Here is a 19,062-nt window from a genome sequence, read left to right on the forward strand (position 1 = left end):
TATGTGTTATTATTAGTAAAGTTTCTATTTTACTCCAAGACAGAGGAACAGTGGTAGTCATTCATTTGGTATTTCTTTTATTCCTGTCACTTGTTTTACATGTTTTCCCCATCTATTTCTGTCCAGGGTTCTCTTCAAATTTCGTCAGTTTAAAATGATGTTGTCATTATTGAGTCATGACTCTGAGTCAGCCATTGAGAATATGTATCAGCTGAAATTAAGGGAAGAATCATCTCAAGTCCAGTAGGACCTGACTATATGGAATCAACTTCTGTTGAAGACAAAGAACTGTCTTTCGTTGTAAAGTTCTAAGTAAAACTATAAGTCAGAGTAATAAGCCAGAACTTCTAGGGCAAGGGACTAGGGAACTCAACAGACAATGAATAAAGAGTCAGAGGAATTTACGAATAGCTGCAGAGGGCAGTTTTGAACCTGCAGGCCTAGTAACCTATAATCATCCTTGAAGACAGGAATATTGTAATCTCAGCAAGCTGAATAAAGGAGGCCAACCAGTGAATCAAGCCTATAGTTATGCAATGGCTTGCCTTGCAGTTCCGAAAGCTTGCTGACAATAGGTTCTCTTTCTCTCCACCCTTTCATTGAAGTTTCTTGACCCAGGAAGGTTGAACACCTGGTAGAAGCCCATGCCTAAATCAAATTCCATAAACATTGGTCATTATCGTCCATCATGTTTCAATTGTGATTGATGTATTTATAAATCAGCGATTCAAATTTGTCTGTGAAACCCTAGTGCAGAGAGTCTCAATCTTTGATTTTAAGCCATAGCCCCTTTGGAAGTCTGGTAGGGCCTATGGACCACTTCTTGGAATGATGTTCTTAAAAGTATAAAACAGAATTCATAGGATACTAAGGAAACCAATTATATTGAAGAATAGTTATCAAACATTTAAAAAATGAGTGATACAGTAACGTAGATGCTTCTTAATACATTAAATAAGATGTATTGGTGGGTTTAATAAGTACTGTACCTTCAAAGTAGTGATGAATGTTAATGATATTTCAAGGTATTGACAACAACGGTTGGTGACAAAGTCACAGGTAACTATTATGCTTTGTTGCCTATCTTCATAATTGAAAGAAATACTAAATTTCAGCTACAGGCTAGTGAAAACAAATGAGTGAGTCTTTCTCCCATCCAAATATATAGATCCCCGGAATACCATCTAAGAGCCCCCTGGGTGTCTGTGGACCCAAGGTAAGCACTCCCAGCAGAGTGGCTTCTTTGCTTCTGGTCCAAAGGACAGACACATGGACTAAGATGAACAGCATTACTTGTATCTTCTTGGTGTATCTACATATAAACCCAACTTTCACAGCTTCGCTCCAAATGGCATTCTTCTGTTTAATGGCAAGAAATAAAGGTGAAATTCATTTGGGAACTAGAGGGAATGTATACTTGTTTTGTGCTTTTGCTAAGGTGACCAGATATCCCTACAACAGCTGGTCAAGGTTTTAGAGTACGTGTCAAAATAAACTTTTAGAGTCATCTTGACTTTATGTGAGGGTTTCCAGGGCCCTTAGGGAAGCCAAGAAGGCTAGTAAAAAAGTGGGCTAACAGCACGATAAAGGTAAGCTGAGGCCCACATTAAGATGTGACAGAGGGCAGAAGCAGGAAGAGGCAAGGAATGTTTGGTCTCAGGCATCAAAATAAGCCCAGGTGGGGCAGTTTTGTACAACTTCAGCCCCGGGTCCCAGGCCTGGGGCAGCCGCACGGTGTGGGCCAAACAAGGTGTTTTTACCAATTTCACAGTGAACACGTTTTCAGTCACTCCCCCACATGAGTAGAAACAAAAACAAAACCTACTATTTTGGTTTGGGGGAGCTAGTTTTATTTTAGGGGCTTAAAGGAAGCAAAGAATGTACTGATGTCCACAATTAGGCAATACTGATATAGAATGTATGCTTCAGGAAGCAAAAGGATTTAACAGATCTTAGAAGTAATATACTTTAACCTTTCAGTGACATAGGTTTTAATTTTGGCATCATTTTTTTTAGGAGATGTTGCTACAATGTTTTTCTTTTAATGTGTACAACTTTTGCAGTAAATTATATTGGCATCAGCCAAATTTTATATACATACATATACACATACATGTATTATATGTGTATGTGTCTATGTATGCAGATACATATAGTTTTGTTTTTGTATGTGTTACTGGCTAATACCTGGAGAAAGAAGCATCCCTTTTAGAAAATAAAGGATAGTACATCAAAGGGATGATACCTGTGTGCTCATGTTTACTTACTCATTTGTTCCTGAGTCACACACACAGTATTTCCAAACAAATGTCTGAGGTTGTGGCACATCCTTTGATAAAGGTTGAGTCAAAACTGGATGAGGGAACTGCTATGAATAGAAAAAAGGGAATTCAAGTTGTATGGTAGGTTTAGGAAATGTGGAAATGAGATCATATTCAGAGAACAAAAAATTTACTTCTGAAAATAACTGCGTTTCTGAATACTGTATCATCTAACTGGGGGACAGTACTCTGGGTGATGGAGGAACTGCCAGTGTCTCTGGGAGATGGACTTGGTTGGCTGAAGGCGGAGATCTGGGAGCAGCTGCTGCCCCTCATGAGAAGTGGGAATGCCAAGGGGGCAAGGGGGCAGCTTTCCAGGTTGGCCTCGAGGTTATCTGTGCCCTTTGTTCAGTGCATGTCCTCATAGCAGTCTGAGTGTGCCCTGTGGCATTCTCAGACTTCCTTTTGGTTTCTGTGTTTCTGAGAAGTGGCGTAGTCTCACTTTGGTCCCAGCTCAGAAACGCTCCAGCCACGCTAATACCATTCTCTGCACGTGGGTGTGGTGACACTGGCCCATGGAATCCTCTCATTTTCCATCCCCTTTCACAGAAGGATAATGGTTAAAGTCCCAGCCATGGTTCTATCCAGGGATGTGGTCTCAAAATTTAACTATAGGAAAAATACTACCATGAAGTTTCCCTAGAACTCATCTTTGCAGTGTTTTAAATGGAATTGTGAAACATTTGGGGTCCTTTGTTCCCAATAAAAATGTGTTCCCTGCTTTTCTTTAAAGAAGCCATTTCCTTCCTGGAATATTTTTAAAAAACACACTGCACACGGTGTTCTGGGAGCTGCAGGAGGATTAAGAATGACCTTTAGCCGAGGAACCAGGCGGCACAACTACAGGAGATTTTGACCTATTTTCTTTTTTATGTGTATAATATTGCACCTTTATGGAAAACACTGGCGAGGTTCTAAACCAGCCTCAAGCAGATGCTAAATATTCTCAGAGAGATGGCCTTGAAATGGTAGAGAAATTGTCTAAATACACACCAGGGTAAGCCCAGTTCAAATCTGTTACAGGCATGTCCCATTCAAAGGAGGGGTTGGGATTTCTTTTAAAAGGACAGAATATAAGATAAAGTGTACATTATGATAATACCATTTCCTTACACCAGCTATTACTTGACAGTTTGAGGAGCACTTTCATGATTGTCTCATTTGATTTTTTTAGAGATAAGGTTAACAGAGCAATGATATAGTTGCATTATACAATTATATAGCAGATGGAATTAACAAGGGCATAAGAACACTCATCTTTAAAAAAAAAAAAATCTTCCTCTGTGTTAAATAGTTAATATGACAGAACAGATATGGCAATGAAAGGATGAAGTATGATAAACAGAGTTAATTCAGAAAGGAAATAAACATTTATGAATCACTTACTATGAGCCAGGCACTGTGCAGGGACCTTGGCATGCATTATTCCACTTGATTCTGACAACAGTTTGGAAGCATTGAGTATTTTAACAAAGACAAAACTGACGATCAGAGAGGAGTGATTTCACTGAGGGCGTAAAGTAATTGTACAATCTGAGAGGTGAGCCCATGTCTGTATTGTAAAGCCCATTGTCTTGTCATCATAACACCCTACCTCAAGTTACTTAGGATGAATGTTGCCCACCAATTCTTCTCTTTCCTTTTAACTTTTATCATCCCTTCAGAGGGTGTGATCACACTCTCCATAGGGCCTTTCATCATCATTATCACCATCATAATAATGGTGATCATTCACTGACCCCATTTAATGCATCTTACTATTGTTGCTTATAGATTTCTCATCTTACCCATGTTATACTATATGTTCTTTGAAAGTAGGTCTTGGAGTCTTACTCATTTTTATATCTTAAGCAGCATCTTACATACTGTTCTGCATCTAATATCTACTCAATAAAAATTTTTGAATGAAACTAAGTGAAGCAAAATGCTTGTAATCCAGGGAGTCTATTAACTAAAGAGTTCGAAGAAAAAAATAATGTTCTAGCTAAAGGATGGTAGTGTAAAGTTATATATTCTTTACCTCCTTCCATGAAACCTACAAAGGGGATGAAATTTAAAACGATGAAATTTTGATAGAAAAAGTCCATCTGCAATGAAACTAGGAAATAGCTAAATTCTCAAATCACATTATCTGCCAAAAATAGTGAATCAGGACCGAATCAAGGGAGGCTATAGAAAGCTGAAACACACCTTCTGGGTTCCAATTAGGATTCAGATTTCTCTCAAAGTGAGTGCTATAAGGGGCCCAGGTGCTGCTGTTTTACTCAGAGCAAGGACTGAAGGTGTGGTTGGGACACAAGAGAAATGCACCCTCTGGGGGATTGTTCTACATAGTAGAGCAGAGAGGATGGTAGACAGATGGAAGGATGTTATTGGGCAAGACATATTTATTTTTCCTCTAAATAGAATTCCTATTTAGGAGGCAAGGCAGAGAGGATGAAAAAGTGGTAATGGCAACCAGATTTGCAGTGGTTGATCAGATTCAAACAAGGAACTACAAATAAACAGAAATAACCAAACAAAAGATAGAGCCAGAGTCTCTCATGATCCTTACTGACATTGTGCTTGGGTGATCCACTCACTCGAGAGAATATGATGAATATGGCTAAAAACTGAGGAATCAGACCCAATCTGAAACCTGTAGCTGCCCTAACTTACCCACTGACTCCCCTCCATAACTACCTTCCTCTCCAAGCCAGGAGAGAAGTGCATTCCCTTCAGAGCAGAGTCTATGTTTTCATGTAGCCTTAGGCATACTAATAACATCAAAAGCAAATGAAAAATACAAACAGAAAACGAAAAGGAGGCAAGAAACTCAACAATCAGAATGCAGATGACGATTACTGTTAAAAAGAATTATTCCAGCAAACCAAATAATCTCAGATGCGTATTTATCTCCACTCCCAAAGAAATAAAAGAAAAATACATCTTTTAAAAACAATTTGAAAATGGAATATAAGAGATCAAAGAAGAATAAGCAAAAGAAGTTAAAGTAAGCTGAGAGTTATGAAAGAAACTGAAGATAATAAAAACATCCTAGAAATGAGAATCACATTAGAACAGATGTTGAAAACATATTCAGCAAAGCAGAGGTCAGACTAGAGAGAATAAAATAGCATTTGCAGGATGAAAAAAACCTCAAATAAATGAAATTAAGTAGAAAGAAGATGACAGTTATTAAAGACAGCCAACATCCAGTCAGCATGTAAGATAATGGTATCCTTGAAGTAGAGAACAGAACAAATGCAGCCGGAAATAAAAACGTCAAAAATAAAATTAAAGAAAACTCCACTGATAAAAAGTATGATCTGACTCTGCAGATGAAGAGATTCAGGGGAAAAAATTGATCACAGAATAATCAACACAATGACATGTAAGTCAAGTTACTGAAATTTAAGGACAATGTAAGAATTCCTAGGCATCTACGCAGAAAAAACAAATTTCCTAGAAGGGGGGAAAAGAGCAGGCTGACCTCAGATTTCTCAACAGAGGTATTCAATTAGAGAGAAAAGTGGACCACAAAGTCTAGTCAACCACAAGATGAATCCAAATTAAGTCTCAGGAAAGGGGAAGGCATAGTGTTAAAGGATGAGGTAGAGCCCAGAATTTGTTTACTATAGAGCTAAACCAAGCGCACATAAAATTACGGTTAAAAAACAGAATGTAACTATTGTAAATGCTAAACATATAAACATATAAAATAAACATACAATATAATATATAATATGATGTAATAGCCCAAAATTTTCCGTAGGGAAATTAACATTTTTTTCTTCTCTCCTCATTCATAGCATCAAAGTTTGCTGAATTCAAGAAACAAAATATCCTTGATCACTTTTAGAAACTGATTCACAATATTTAAAATTTTTACATTTGTAAATTATTTCTGAACATCCTGTAAACAGTCTTTGTATTTTGAGTTTTTCTCATGCTTTAAGAGGATTTAGTGAGCGAGGCAAGGTAGGGATTGTCAGCAGGGATAGTGACTAAAACGTTAAACCATTCAGTTGAAAAAAGAGCATTTATTTGGCTATTGTTGGTGATGATTTCAGTTTTTCCTTACTAGGAATAATCTAACTCTCAATCAGGAGTGATTAAATTATAAAATTATGATATAAACAGTGGAATACCATACCGTTGTTAAAAAGAATGAAAGAAGTCAACAGGGACTAACATGGAATGTTCAAGCAATGTTGTTAAGTAAAAAAATTAAGTTGCAGACCTATAGTTTGATATCCTGTTTGAACAGAAGAAAAAACTGTGCATGCATATGTACTGTTAGTGGCTCCCTCTGGAGCCTAAGGTAGGTGAGTGAGAACAGGGGTCTTCTACTTTTTATTTACTAGGTACTGTTTGAAATTTTTGCAAGAGTAGAAATAATTTTTTTTTAACAAAAGAAAAGACAAAGGACAAATTTTAATTTTTTCATCGAATGACCGTAACATTCATGGTCAGTGACTTAGAAAGATAATCTGATGAAACTGATTTGCTTAGAAGTGTCTTTTAAGATTCTGTTCCCACTCAGGTGGACACTTGGTCTGGCTCTGATGCCGTGCACCCCATCTCTGCGCAGAATACAGATGGAGGGGATGGTTGCAATAGTGGAGGAACCCTGGGAGCACCATCAGTAATCTGTGCAAAGGCCCGAGCTCAAGGGTGGTGTTAGCAGAGAAGAAGGCATTTGCAGAGCAGATTGAGGTATTTACCTGGTTGAAGGAGCCCAGGCAACGAGGAGTAGCTGGCCCAGAGCACAGCTAAGGAAATGGATATTTTACCTCCTGTAAAAAGAGGTTCGTTCACTTCAGTACTCTTAGAGGAAAAACAGTTTCAAGAAGGCAGAACATGAGTGGGCTGTGAGGAGGCCTTACGGGGGCTCCTCTGTTGCCAGGTAAATCTTGGGGATCAGCACCAGGTCTGGGAGGGCAAGGCACACTGACAGGAAGTGGGGTGCAGTAGGGCAACAAGATTTGCATTCTTGTCCTAGAGCTGATACCACGTCACCCTCTGGCCTGTTCTTGGTGGGATGTCCCACTCCACGCTATACAGGGTTTAAAGGGAGGATCAATTGCGAACAGCTGAGAAAGTGCTCGGACAAGGCACAAAGCACTGTACATCGTAAAGTGGTCTTTAAGGTGGTGTTCACCTCGCCTCCCTGCTTTACCTCATTTTATTCCCAGAAGTGCTTTTTCAGCTTCCCCGTCCTTTGGGCATCTTTCTCTCACCACTCTTGTTTTGGTTTCCTGCTTGCCCACCGATGCCCTTGTTAGAGTCACACCACATGGATGGTTCCCCTGGCTGCTGACAACAGAGGTGACGGGTTGGTAGTTTTGATAGTACAGATGTTGTTTCTTTCTTCCTCAGAGAACCTGCCTCTAGCTGATAGGGCTCTATCAACGTGGCCAAGGCTTCTTACCAGAGCCCCAAATGCCTCCAGCGCTGGAGGGCACCTGCCAGTCGTGGCGCCCCGTGTGCACACTCTGCACCAGCCTCCAGCCTCAGGGGAGACGGCGGGCTCGCCGACCCCTGGGAGAGCAGCCACTGTTCCTCCCCAGCCCAGACCTTCCCACGGGAAAACTCACGGACCGCTTTGGGAGCCACTGGCTGCTAAACTGAGGTCTCTCTATTTTGGAAACTTTCCTCAGAACTTAGTAGCCACATGAGAAGGCCACCAGGAAAGAACCTCAAGTACCCAAACGCCTCTGATAGGCGATAACCTCCAGTGGTTCGCAGGAGGGAACCATGTCAGGGCGTCTCTGGGCCTCATCTCCCCAGAATTGCTTAGCAAGGACAAAGCAGCACCTGAGGGAACAAGTTCAACACCAAAAACACCCGACCCTAAATGGCTCTTGTGAGTGAGAAGCGATTTGCATAAACATGCATTCAGTGAGTGCTAAAGGCCTTCCTCTGGGGCCTTTCCGGCATGTTCTCTCTTCCTGGTACGTTTTCCTCTCTTCTGACTCCTCTCATCCTTCAAGTATTAGTTTCCATGCCAGTTCCCCAGGGAGGCCTTGCCCCATTCCCTCACTGCCCTATGTCCCCTTATTATTCATTCTCAGAGATTTATTTTGCAGCATTTACCACAACTGGAATCAAATAATTTGTGTAATTCGCATCTGTCCTGTTCACTGGTACATTCCCACCACCTAGCACCATGCCTAGTGCACGTAACTACTGGATGAATGCACCAGTGCTGTGACTGAGGAACTCAAGAGCATATATGACAGGGTTTAACACAGGACTCTTTCTGACAGCTTTGGATGAAGTCACAAGACAATAGATGGCATCTACCCCCATAACATAAAGCAAGATGCTGGGCTTGTAGAGGAGGTTATCCAGAAAACCCAGTTTTGTTCCCCTTAGCCCCTGGCTCCACAATGGCATAAGGGCTTGATGCTGAGCAGTCAGCTGATGTGGGAAATCAGAGGGTTTCTATGGAGAGCTGAGAGTGTGCTTCCCCTCACCACAGGCTAATGAGAGTGGCTTCGTGGATACCACTTAGATGTTGGCAAGGAGGCAGAGAAAAGGGAACCTGGCGCACTGTTGGCAGGAATGCAAATTGGTGCAGCTGCTGTGGGAAACAGTACGGAAGTTCCATAAAAAATTAAAAGTAGAACTACCATATGATCCAGCAATCCCACTTCTGGATGTTTATCCAAAGGAATTGAAATTAAGTTCACAAAGAGACACCTGTGCTCCCATGTTCATTGCAACACTATTCACAATAGCTGAGATATGGAAACAACCTAAATGTTTATAGACGAATGAATGGGTAGAGACAATGTGGTATATACATACAGTGGAATATTATTCAGCCTTAAAAAAGAAATCCTTCCATTTGTGAGAACATGAATGGACCTGGAGGACATTATGCTAAATGAAACCAGCCAGACAGAGAAAGACAGGTACTATGTTTTCTCAATTATGTGTAGAATCTAAAATAGTCAAACTCATAGAAGCAGAGTAGAATGGTGATTACCAGGGCCTGGGGTGGGGGTGGGGTGGAGATGGGGAGGTGATGGTCGAAGGGAACACAGTTTCAGTTATGCAAGAGAAATAAGTTCCGAGATCCACTATACAGCTTAGTGCCTATAGCTAACAATACTGTACTGTATACTTAAAATTTGCTAAGAGGATAGATCTTCTGTTAAATATTTTTATCCCGTGCGTGTGCACACACACAAATAATGATAATAAAGGGGGCAAGAGGAAACTTTGGGAGGTGATGGGTACGTTTGTGGCCTTGCTGCTTTCACGGTATACACTTGTCCTCAAACTCATTGAATTGTACACGTTAAATGTGTACAGCTTTTTACATGTAATCATTCTTCTATAAAGTCAAAAAGAAAAAGAAAACCTGCTTTGTGACTCTGCAAGCTTAGGGGTCACAGAGGGGGCTGGAAACTGATTTACGTCTGAGAAACCTCCAGCCCTCCACCAGAGTGGAGGATGCATTTGGAGGTCACCACACCTGCACAGGTAGCAGGCCCGAAGTGCTTACTTTTGTTTGCGGCTGGGGTGGGAGGGTGATGAGAGACCAAACACCTCTAATTGGCATATGCTGGCCTGGTTCTTCAGAAAAGGGCTCTAAGCTGCTAGTTTCCTGCCTGAAGAGGTCGGGGGTGTGCTGTTGGAGGGCCACCCCAAGGAGATGCCCTGAAAACACCCTGAGAGGCTGGAGCGCTCAGCAGGGTGCTGTCCCAGGCACCGGGGGACGGGCTCTGACTACGCCCAGAAGCAGCCAAGGGCAGATTTCAGAGGCGCCGTCAAATAGGCCCTCTCCTTCCCCTTATGCCTCCCCCCTGCCCTCTGTTCCTTCAGCCCTGGGAGGTGCCAAGAGGTGGGAGGAGGGGGCAGGGTGGCAAGAAGCACTTGGCTTCCAGCCTAAATCAGGCCTAAGCTGGAAGAGGGGAGAAGATTTAATTTTAAATGCATCTCAGAGTTTTGGCTATTACACCAGACTGGACTTACTAGTTCCTGAAATGAGACCTATGCTAGAAGTGACCACAGGACTTACCACCTAAGAGTAGCTGTCCTAGAGGAATTATGAGACTTGCCAGAGATCTCATCTCTGGGGACAGAGAAACAGCCACGAAAGTGGGTTTGTGAGATTGCCCTTCCCAGTCCCTCTAGTTGGATGCAACGATCTCTGTTTCATCCTAATATAACCATGGTGTGTAGGTATTATCCCAACCTACCAGTGATGATGGAAAGAAGATTCAGGAGTTTAGGCAAATTGCCCTGGGTCTCAGGTTGGTAAATCTCAGAACCAGGTCTCAGCCCCGGGGTGTAGGACTCCATGTTCCATTTTTGGCTCTCTACGCTGCAAGGCATTTTCAACTTTACTTCCAGACTTTGCATGTCTTGCTTGTAGGTCCCTGGTTCTGAACTGGCCTTCTCACTATTGATAAGCCAAGTCATCTTTAACCAAAAACAGAGGAGAAATGGTAATACGTGCAGGTTAACAGAAGGGAGGGGCCATAATAGATCATTCAGGTGAGAACAGTGAGTTAAGAGAAGGGAAGAGCAGGTGGGGAGGTGATAATTGGCTACCGCAGCAACAAAGGCTTGTCAACAGGGGCCGGGAGGGGAAGGTGGCACGAGCGGAGACAGGAGGAGCTTTGCCCACTGTCCCTAGTGCCCCCTTACAGTTGTTCTCAGCTGCAGAGTCTGTAGCTCAGGTGGCCATGAGAGCCCTGGAGACCCTCTTGGCACCCCTTTGACAAGGCTGCCTTAAATGAACTCTATTCCTTGGGAGGAGAAGGGAAAGCTTACAGGTGTAAGAGGGGGAGTCATTTTCACAGGAGACTTTTCCCCAAAGCATCGTAACTGAAATGAACCGTGTCAACCCCCTCCGGTAACTAGATGGCGAGAAGCACTTATAGACAAGGCTCTTTTAAAAACTCTCCCCTATGAAGACACGTGGAAAAGAGAATTAATAGAGAGAATATTAAAAGTTAAGCTTTAGTCTGGAACAAATGCATCAGCACTGTAAGTTACTGGTAGCTGTGATGTTAAGAGGAGCTACTGTGGTGCTTGAAAAGGTTCACAGAGAAAACATTCTGCAGAGCAATCAGGAGCAGAGACTTTGAAATGCTCTAGGTTGTGTTTATCTACCGCAGGGACTCAATCACGGTTATGCGAAAATCTAATAGGGTTTTCAGTTCTGGGTGGCTGCTTGTTTGTCAGGTATATTGCTAGAAAACTCTCCAAGTCGAAAAAAAGATGGAAAGAAATAATTAGAAAATAAACAGCCAAAAAATACACATAGAAAACTTACTAGGTGCCAAGCACCACTCTACATATATGTGATCACAACAACCCTCTGAGGCAGGTACTACCCCACTCAGGGTGGGAAGCTGAGGCTGGAGGACTTTGCAGGCTCGGCCACGCTCTGCAGCCTGACTGTGCTTGGAACCGCTGGTGGTGTGACGCCTCTTGTTTGGCACTTTCCCCCTCCTCCCTGTCTTGTATCACTTGCCAGCAGTGGCTGCTGGGCTGTTCTCAGCTCCTCCCTTGGAAGAGTGTAAGCTCCTGGGGTCTCCTCCTGCTCTGGTGGCTGTCATTTAAACATCTTCATTTCATCATCTACGAAATGAAGACAGTTGTTTGTTCTCGGTGCTGTTGACAGGCCCTGCTAGCTCTATCATTACAGGAATCCCAAAGTCCTTTGATTATCCTCAAAATGTCTACTGCTTGGAAGGTTATGGAAGCACTAGGCATTAAAAAAAAGGTCAAGAAAAGCACATGTCAAATTTAAAGAAACATCAGGCTAGAGACGCTTAGACTGCCATCCTCTACCATGTCCCTGAGAAGTGGGGAAATGAAACCAGAACCTGTCAGTTATGATAAACAATAAAAATAACTTTTTAAACCATTTCATTTTATGTTCCAAACCATTATAGACCATGTAGATGCTCATATTCCAGAGGTGCCTAGAGGTATGAATGCCAGTGTTGGAAAGAGCTGTACCCTTTGAAGGTGTGCAGTTAGTTATTCAGGGCAAAGGGATTCCCAAAGTCAGTCTGCCATCAGTAACTCATTCCTTAATCACGACTCCGGGAAGATAAAGTGGCAAGGCACACAAACCTGAATGATATAGCAGACTTTCGCAGTAATCCAAATTCTCTGGCCACGTGAATTTTAAATGACATATACGGATAGCCTGCCTCATTCATTCTTTCAGTAAATTACTATCGAGCACCTTCTCTATGCCAGGCACCAGGCTAGGAGCTGGGGACACACTAGTGAATAAGGCAGTCTCTACTCTCATGGAACTTATTTAATTAATGATACAATTAGTATTTAATTATAATTGTGACAGATGCCGCAAAGGAGAAGTATAAGATGAAAGAGAACATATACTAGGGTGACCCAAGTTAGTCTGAGAGGTTAGAGAATGCTTCCTGGAGAAAGTGATGTTTAAGGGGGAGATCTTAGGGGTGAGGAGGCCTTAGCTAAGTGAGAGAGGGATGGAGGGTAGAGCCGGTGGTGCAGAAGGGTTACTGGAGAACCCGAAGGCAGGCCCTTGTGACTGGTATGGAGTGGGAGTAGCAGGAGATGAGACTGGTAGATGATGCTGCCGATCTCCACCACAGGGGAATTCTGTAAGCCCCCTGGAATCCATGAAGTATAGAAAGGCAGTCCGTCATTTCTTAGAGGCCCCAACTTTCGAACTCAAACATGGTGGCCGATAATGTGGGCTCAGTCTTTAGGAAGCACTCTCCCGTATTTCACAGACCAGATAAGGAATTCTTATCATCCTTCTCCAGATGCCCAGATTGTCCCAAGTACCTAATTACAGCAAGACAAACCAGCCTGGCCGCCCCACTGAATTAAACAGGTGGGAGTTGTAAATAATAACACATCTCCACCGTCATACAGCAGAATCATCTGACCCCAACTGGAGAATTAAGCAATCATAAAATATCAGAGCCACCTACTGCCACAGCCAGACTCCGGCCCCAATCTCAGAAAGGTAAAATGAATGGGGCAGGTACGTGTAGGTCTACATCAATAAAACCCCAAACACTCCACCTCGAAAACTTAAGCTTCTCTCAACCTTTGTCCCCTTTGTAATCAATCAAAGCAGACTCATCCTCACCTAGAAAAATAATGCTCCTCCCTAGTGCATCCAGCAGATGGCTGGTCTCAGAACCTCCAAGTGCTTTACAAACAATAATTGAGCCTCTGCCATACCCCAGTTAGAAGGCATATTTTCACTCTATAGCTGAGAAAAGGAGTTAAAAGACAAGCACAATGTCAAATGTCCAGTGGGGGAGGGCTGCTGAAATAATTACAACATTGGGAACCTCATTCATTCCTGGGGCTCCTCATAAACCCAACCAGAATCATGGCTGGCACTGAGCATTCTGGGTTTTTAATACTAGTGCTTAATTGAGGCTTGCTTCCTTTCCTCCTCCATTAGGCTTTCAGAAAACTTGTAGAAACTGCATGTTAAGGATCCAACTAGAATGTTCTTATATCTAATTCACACTGGATAGATACCCCTTAGAGCTGGAGTCTTTTACTGAGACAGCCTTTTAATATGAAGAGAAAATGATGTGAGTCCACGACTGTAACCCTGCTTCTTCTCTCTACCTGCACTGCCACAATCTCCTTCCAATAGCCCACTGTTAAGATGGCACACATTCGAAAATAAAGGACACACGTTTTCTCAAAAAGTATTTTGGCCTTCCTTCAAATTTATTTATCATTTCTGACAAAATCAACTCACTGAGAATAATCCATTAGGTATCACCCCAACACCCACATTCTAGTCTCCGTTGAATCAAAAGAGTCTAGCCCTGTGTGGTGTTACTGGACTTGTCACTTTGTGACGGTTACCCTAACCCTAAATGGGTACCAACATATGAATGGCAGTACGGAAAAGTGGTTAAGAACAGATACTGGAGTCAGGCTTCCCAGGCGCCACTGTTTACTAGCTGTGTGATGGGCAAGTGTCTTAACTTCTCTAAGCCTCAGTTTACTTGCCTATAAAATGGGGATAGCAGGGTTGTGCTGAGGAGAAATGGGACAATACATACAAAGTGTGTAACCCACAGAAAACCCTCAATAAATGGTAACTGTGATTATTGTTCCCCTGGGAGATACTGCCTTTGGAGGGCATGTCCTCCACTTGTAAAACAGGCAGCAGGGGGTCCTGGAGCAAATACCCTGTGTTCCCACTTCCTAGAGTCACCAACAAGTAATCTTCTCTGTCCCAGGAAGATCATTTACATTAGGGCATCAGAGAGAACTTTGTTGCGGGATGTTTTTTTCTAAGACAAAATTAAGAGCCTTGAAATGAGACAAAGGAAAAACGAGTACCAGAATTGCAAAGTTAACATTTTTATTGAACTGAAATTGGTGTAGAACAACAGGGGCCACCACAGCTGCTGAGCTCAGTTAACTGAAAAGTCTCTGTGACATTTTACCTTGCTAACATGGTTTGGGTAGAACAACTGAGAAGCAGCGTAGATATATATGTATATATTTTTAACACTTCAAAATATTTTGAAATGAGCCTCATAGCCTTGTTCAGTTTTCAGGTTACAAAGAACATTGATAACATCTTCTGTTGCCTTCATTTAGTCGTGTCAGTTAATATCTTTTCCCAAAAGGTTCCTCTCAAAGCTGGCTATAATTTTTCCCCATCTGGTACAGAATAAAAGGATTTAGTAACACTTAGGCAAGTAATAAACAGTAAGAACTTTAAAAGTAGTAAAGGCAAAAACCACTCATACGTGACTCAACACTCACACGGCTGGAAAGACGATGAACTGGCTGAAGAGTTTCAGCCAAGTTCCAGAAACAAAGGACGCACTAGTGGAAGGGGTAAGGCAACCAAGCAGAGTGTCGGAACTGATGGACCATTTGTGTCTAAACCTCATCTCAACACCTTGCTTCAAACATGAAAATATGCATTTGTTCTACAGAATAAGGTGAAATATTTTAAGGGAAAAGAAAACTATTAAGGTTAAAAGATCAATCAGAGATGAAGGAAAATTAATACTGGATTTTTATAATCAATGCATGGAGCTATGATATCAACTGACCACACCAATTACTTTTGTGAGAGCAAGTACTGAACATCTATCACTACTTACAGTTGAAAGTTAACCCCTCTAAAGTATTCCAGGGGAAATAAATAACCAACGAGATAGGAAGTGAAGTCCTCACATAAAACAAAACCACATCTAGTTAATGTTATTTTGGGTTTGTATTAAATCAGCTGCTCGCTCATTCTGGAGTTAATTTATGGTTGTTGGTAAAAATCATCAAGAGTGCTTCAAATTATTTTAGATGAAATGTGATGAGCAAATAATAACAAACTCATTATCTCATCTTGACAATGCTATTTTACACTTACTATTTCTCTCAAGAAAACCAAAAAAAACAAAAAACAAAATAAATTCTACCAGAGTAACTGATACTAAGTGGCCACCCATTCCTGCAGCAATTATTTGAGAGAATCTAAAAATCTTGCAGTAGGAGATGAAGAATGATTATAAATATCTTAATAGGCTCACGCCCATCTTTAAAAGAGATGCAGCCTTAGGTAATAGATGCAGAGATTCACAACTCTCAAATCTGCAACTGATGATAGATATACATTTTGCAAGGATCTGCCCAATGTACACAACAAACATCTAAATTAAGGCTTTTATAGGTAGGTGGTCAAGTCTACGGGTGTGCAATGCTGGATTTTCATAAAGCATCTCCAGCTTCCATTATTACCCAATTTGTAAACCAGAAGATGTGCTGATGTAGATGGGTAGGAGCTCCAAGGGCTAACAATTAGCCAACTGGAAGGCTTGCCTTGTTTGTAAACAAGTTCTAAAATAAGTGTTTGTTAGCAGTGAAACAACTGAGAGGGTGCCACAAATGATGTAGAGAGGAAAAGTGATTTGCACCTGCTGACAGGGAGGGGCTTAAAAAAAAAAAGCCAATAGCCGAACTTCTTCAGTTCAAGACTTTGAGATTTAGAGACCTAAAGGTTTAGCGTTACTTCCAAGCCAATTGTTCTCACACTTTAGCTTGCAAAATCACTTGGAGGATACTTATGAAAATGGGGCTATGTGGGCCTTATCCCCAGAGATTCTAATTTGGGTGATGCAAGTGGTCCAAGCACCTTGCTTTTGAGAAACACCACTCATAGCAAGTAGCAGCACACTATCTTTGATTAAAAGGCCATGATGTTCTAAGAAATGACACCCATGAGGTCATTACTTACAGACAAATCCCTCAGGAGACTCTACCATATGATATGAGGACCAAATTTATCCCCAATTAAGTTTCCTTTACTGCTTTTTTTTTTTTTTTCCAACTGAAAGTTTGATATCAGTGAACGCTGAGTAATGATTGTACCAATTCTGAGGTAAAAGGAAGAGCACCAGGGATCTCAATGCTAAAAGAAAATCGAATTCCCTAGGAGGTCCATGCTACGTAGAAATCAAATTGCTGTGGTAATGTTACAGAGTTATAGTGCACAGGGTCTTGTTTCAGTCTTTGTATAGTATACTTTTGTATACTTTTACTATATTATCTACTCTTTCCTGTTAATGTTTTAGAAGAACTCCAAAGAGAAAATTTCATCTACATGCTCTCTCAGGTTTTCTAGACACCAACATTTTCTGGTTTACAGCGATACACAACAAAGTTATTTATTTTTTTATTGTTTTGGATGCTGGAGACAAACATCTTTATTAAAGATACCACCAAAATTTTGGCAAACATTTCAAAACATATTTGTAAACATAATGCTTCCCTTTTAAACTGGCAGCACTTTGAAAAACAATACGATAAGACAACACAACTTGAATCAACATTAGTTCAAAATCCTTATATTTTTGACCACATAACTTATGTTCCCACATGATAAAACAAATGATAGTTTAAATCAACGTCAACAGATAAACTCCATGAAATGAAAGTTTGTGCTGTTTGATGAATCACAGTATGTTATGGTTAAATATATCCACTCTTTTTTATATTCCTGGCAGCCAGGATGAAAAAAAAAATCTTTAAATATACATTTCATGTAGGTAATAGCTTCTTTGCATATCTCTCTTCAAAAATACTTTATAGCAGTATATAAATAGGTTACCTACACGTTTAATTTTATAATTTTGCCCCAAACTATAGATCTGTTTCATTTTCATAACATATCAATTTTGCCCAACATTAATAAAGTTGACAAACTGTTGAAATGGAAATGCTTTTGTCTTCCACGATAGAAGTAGCAATTTGATAGGAAAAAAAACCCTACAGTAACACTCATCAGTTGTTTCACCTGAGCGTTTGGCCTACTGAGAGTAGCAGCTTTTTTCCTTCACGCACGCTCACATCCACACCACCTCTGCACACATACAGGTCGAGCACACGCTTTCAGACGCTGGTAGGCCACAGTGTGCTTCCCATTGCTCTAATCAAGTGGGAAGCAGTGTAGCTAATGATTAACCACACTAGGTACACAACTAGCAAACACCTTAAGGCAACCATTGCAATGGGGGTTAATTTGCAGGGCAGATTTACTGTTCTAGATCAAGTCAGACTATATATACACATGTGTATATAGATCTATACACATACTCACACACCTTTCTATTTCTTAACCCTCCAAAACAATGTTTTAATTTTTTTTGTATTTTGTGCAAATTTCTAAATGTTCTACCATTTAAGGCAAAGAGTTCGTATTAAGAAAGGTCAGAAAATAGGCTTATGTTTATCCAAAAGCATTTCACCTTGTACATTACTGTTTTTTTTTTTTTTTAAACACACATAACTTTGAAGTGTGGACACTAGATCCCCAATATCTAAAAAAAATCATTTCTAATGACAAACACAGTTTTTTAAGGAAAAAAAATTGATTTGAAGTACAGACACTGGATCCCCAATATCTACAAAAAAAATTATTTCTATTGACAAACACAAGTCTTAAGAAGGAAAAAAGGACCAGAAAAAAGCAGCTTCAAAAATGCAAGGAAACAAAGTAAATGGGGGTTGGGGGGGAAGGTAACTCAAGTTTACTAATACTGAAACTTCCAACAGGCAAAGTTTCATTTTTTAGAATTTGAGAGCAACTCATTTGGAATTTTAAATAAATAAGCTTAAGTTTATTCACATCTTCTGGTCCAAGCAGAGCTCTAGTGCCATGACTCTGCCTGCTGTTGGTCAAATTCACCTATTAGTCTTTTGATGTGAGCCAGCTTGTTATGAAGATACTCGCATCTGTATTTTTCTTCATGGTAATTGGGACTAGACTGTGGATGAAAACAACAGTGAGGAGTAAGACTGTGGAATTCATAACACTTCTCAACTAAAGGTCAGAAAACTAATAGTGATGATACCTACCTGTTTTATCTTCTGATATTCTTGTAAGACTTCTTCATGAACATTCTAGAAAATTAATAATTAGAAATCAGAAGAGAACTTTTTTCTTTGCAATGTAAACAGATAACACACAATTGGCAAGGGTGTGGGAAATATTAATGATGGAAATGTAAATTGGTACAGTCTTTAAGGAGGGCAATTGGCAACTGCCGTTAAAACTGCAAATGCAAAACTGACTCAGCACTTATACTTTTCTTTCAGATTTAATTGTGCCTGAGTGAAATGACACATGTACAAGGTTACTCACTGCAGCACTGTTTGTAAAGCAAAAGAAAGTAAACAAAATCTAAATGTCCATTAATCCATACAAAGGAGTACTAAGAGGCCATTAAAAAAGGGGGAAGTGCTT

At 40.8% G+C, this 19,062-nt stretch overlaps 1 protein-coding gene across 2 annotated transcripts in view; it reads right to left on the reverse strand.

Moving 5' to 3' along the window:
* Positions 1-14,653: 14,653 nt before the first annotated feature.
* Positions 14,654-19,062, reverse strand: part of ELL2 (elongation factor for RNA polymerase II 2) — a 74,061-nt gene continuing 69,652 nt past the window's right edge. Inside the window, exons 11-13 of one of the 2 annotated variants that reach the window (XM_036848389.1) lie at positions 18,675-18,719; positions 18,505-18,583; positions 14,654-14,975 (exon numbers count right to left, since the gene is read on the reverse strand). In XM_036848389.1, the coding sequence (XP_036704284.1) occupies positions 14,959-14,975; positions 18,505-18,583; positions 18,675-18,719 (141 nt within the window). In that variant the 3' untranslated portion in view covers positions 14,654-14,958. Of the gene's footprint in view, positions 18,584-18,674; positions 18,720-19,062 lie in introns of both variants that reach the window. The other variant, XM_036848388.1, reaches the window with a different exon arrangement.

Source organism: Balaenoptera musculus, chromosome 3 (assembly GCF_009873245.2).
Source record: "Balaenoptera musculus isolate JJ_BM4_2016_0621 chromosome 3, mBalMus1.pri.v3, whole genome shotgun sequence".
NCBI lineage: Eukaryota > Metazoa > Chordata > Mammalia > Artiodactyla > Balaenopteridae > Balaenoptera > Balaenoptera musculus.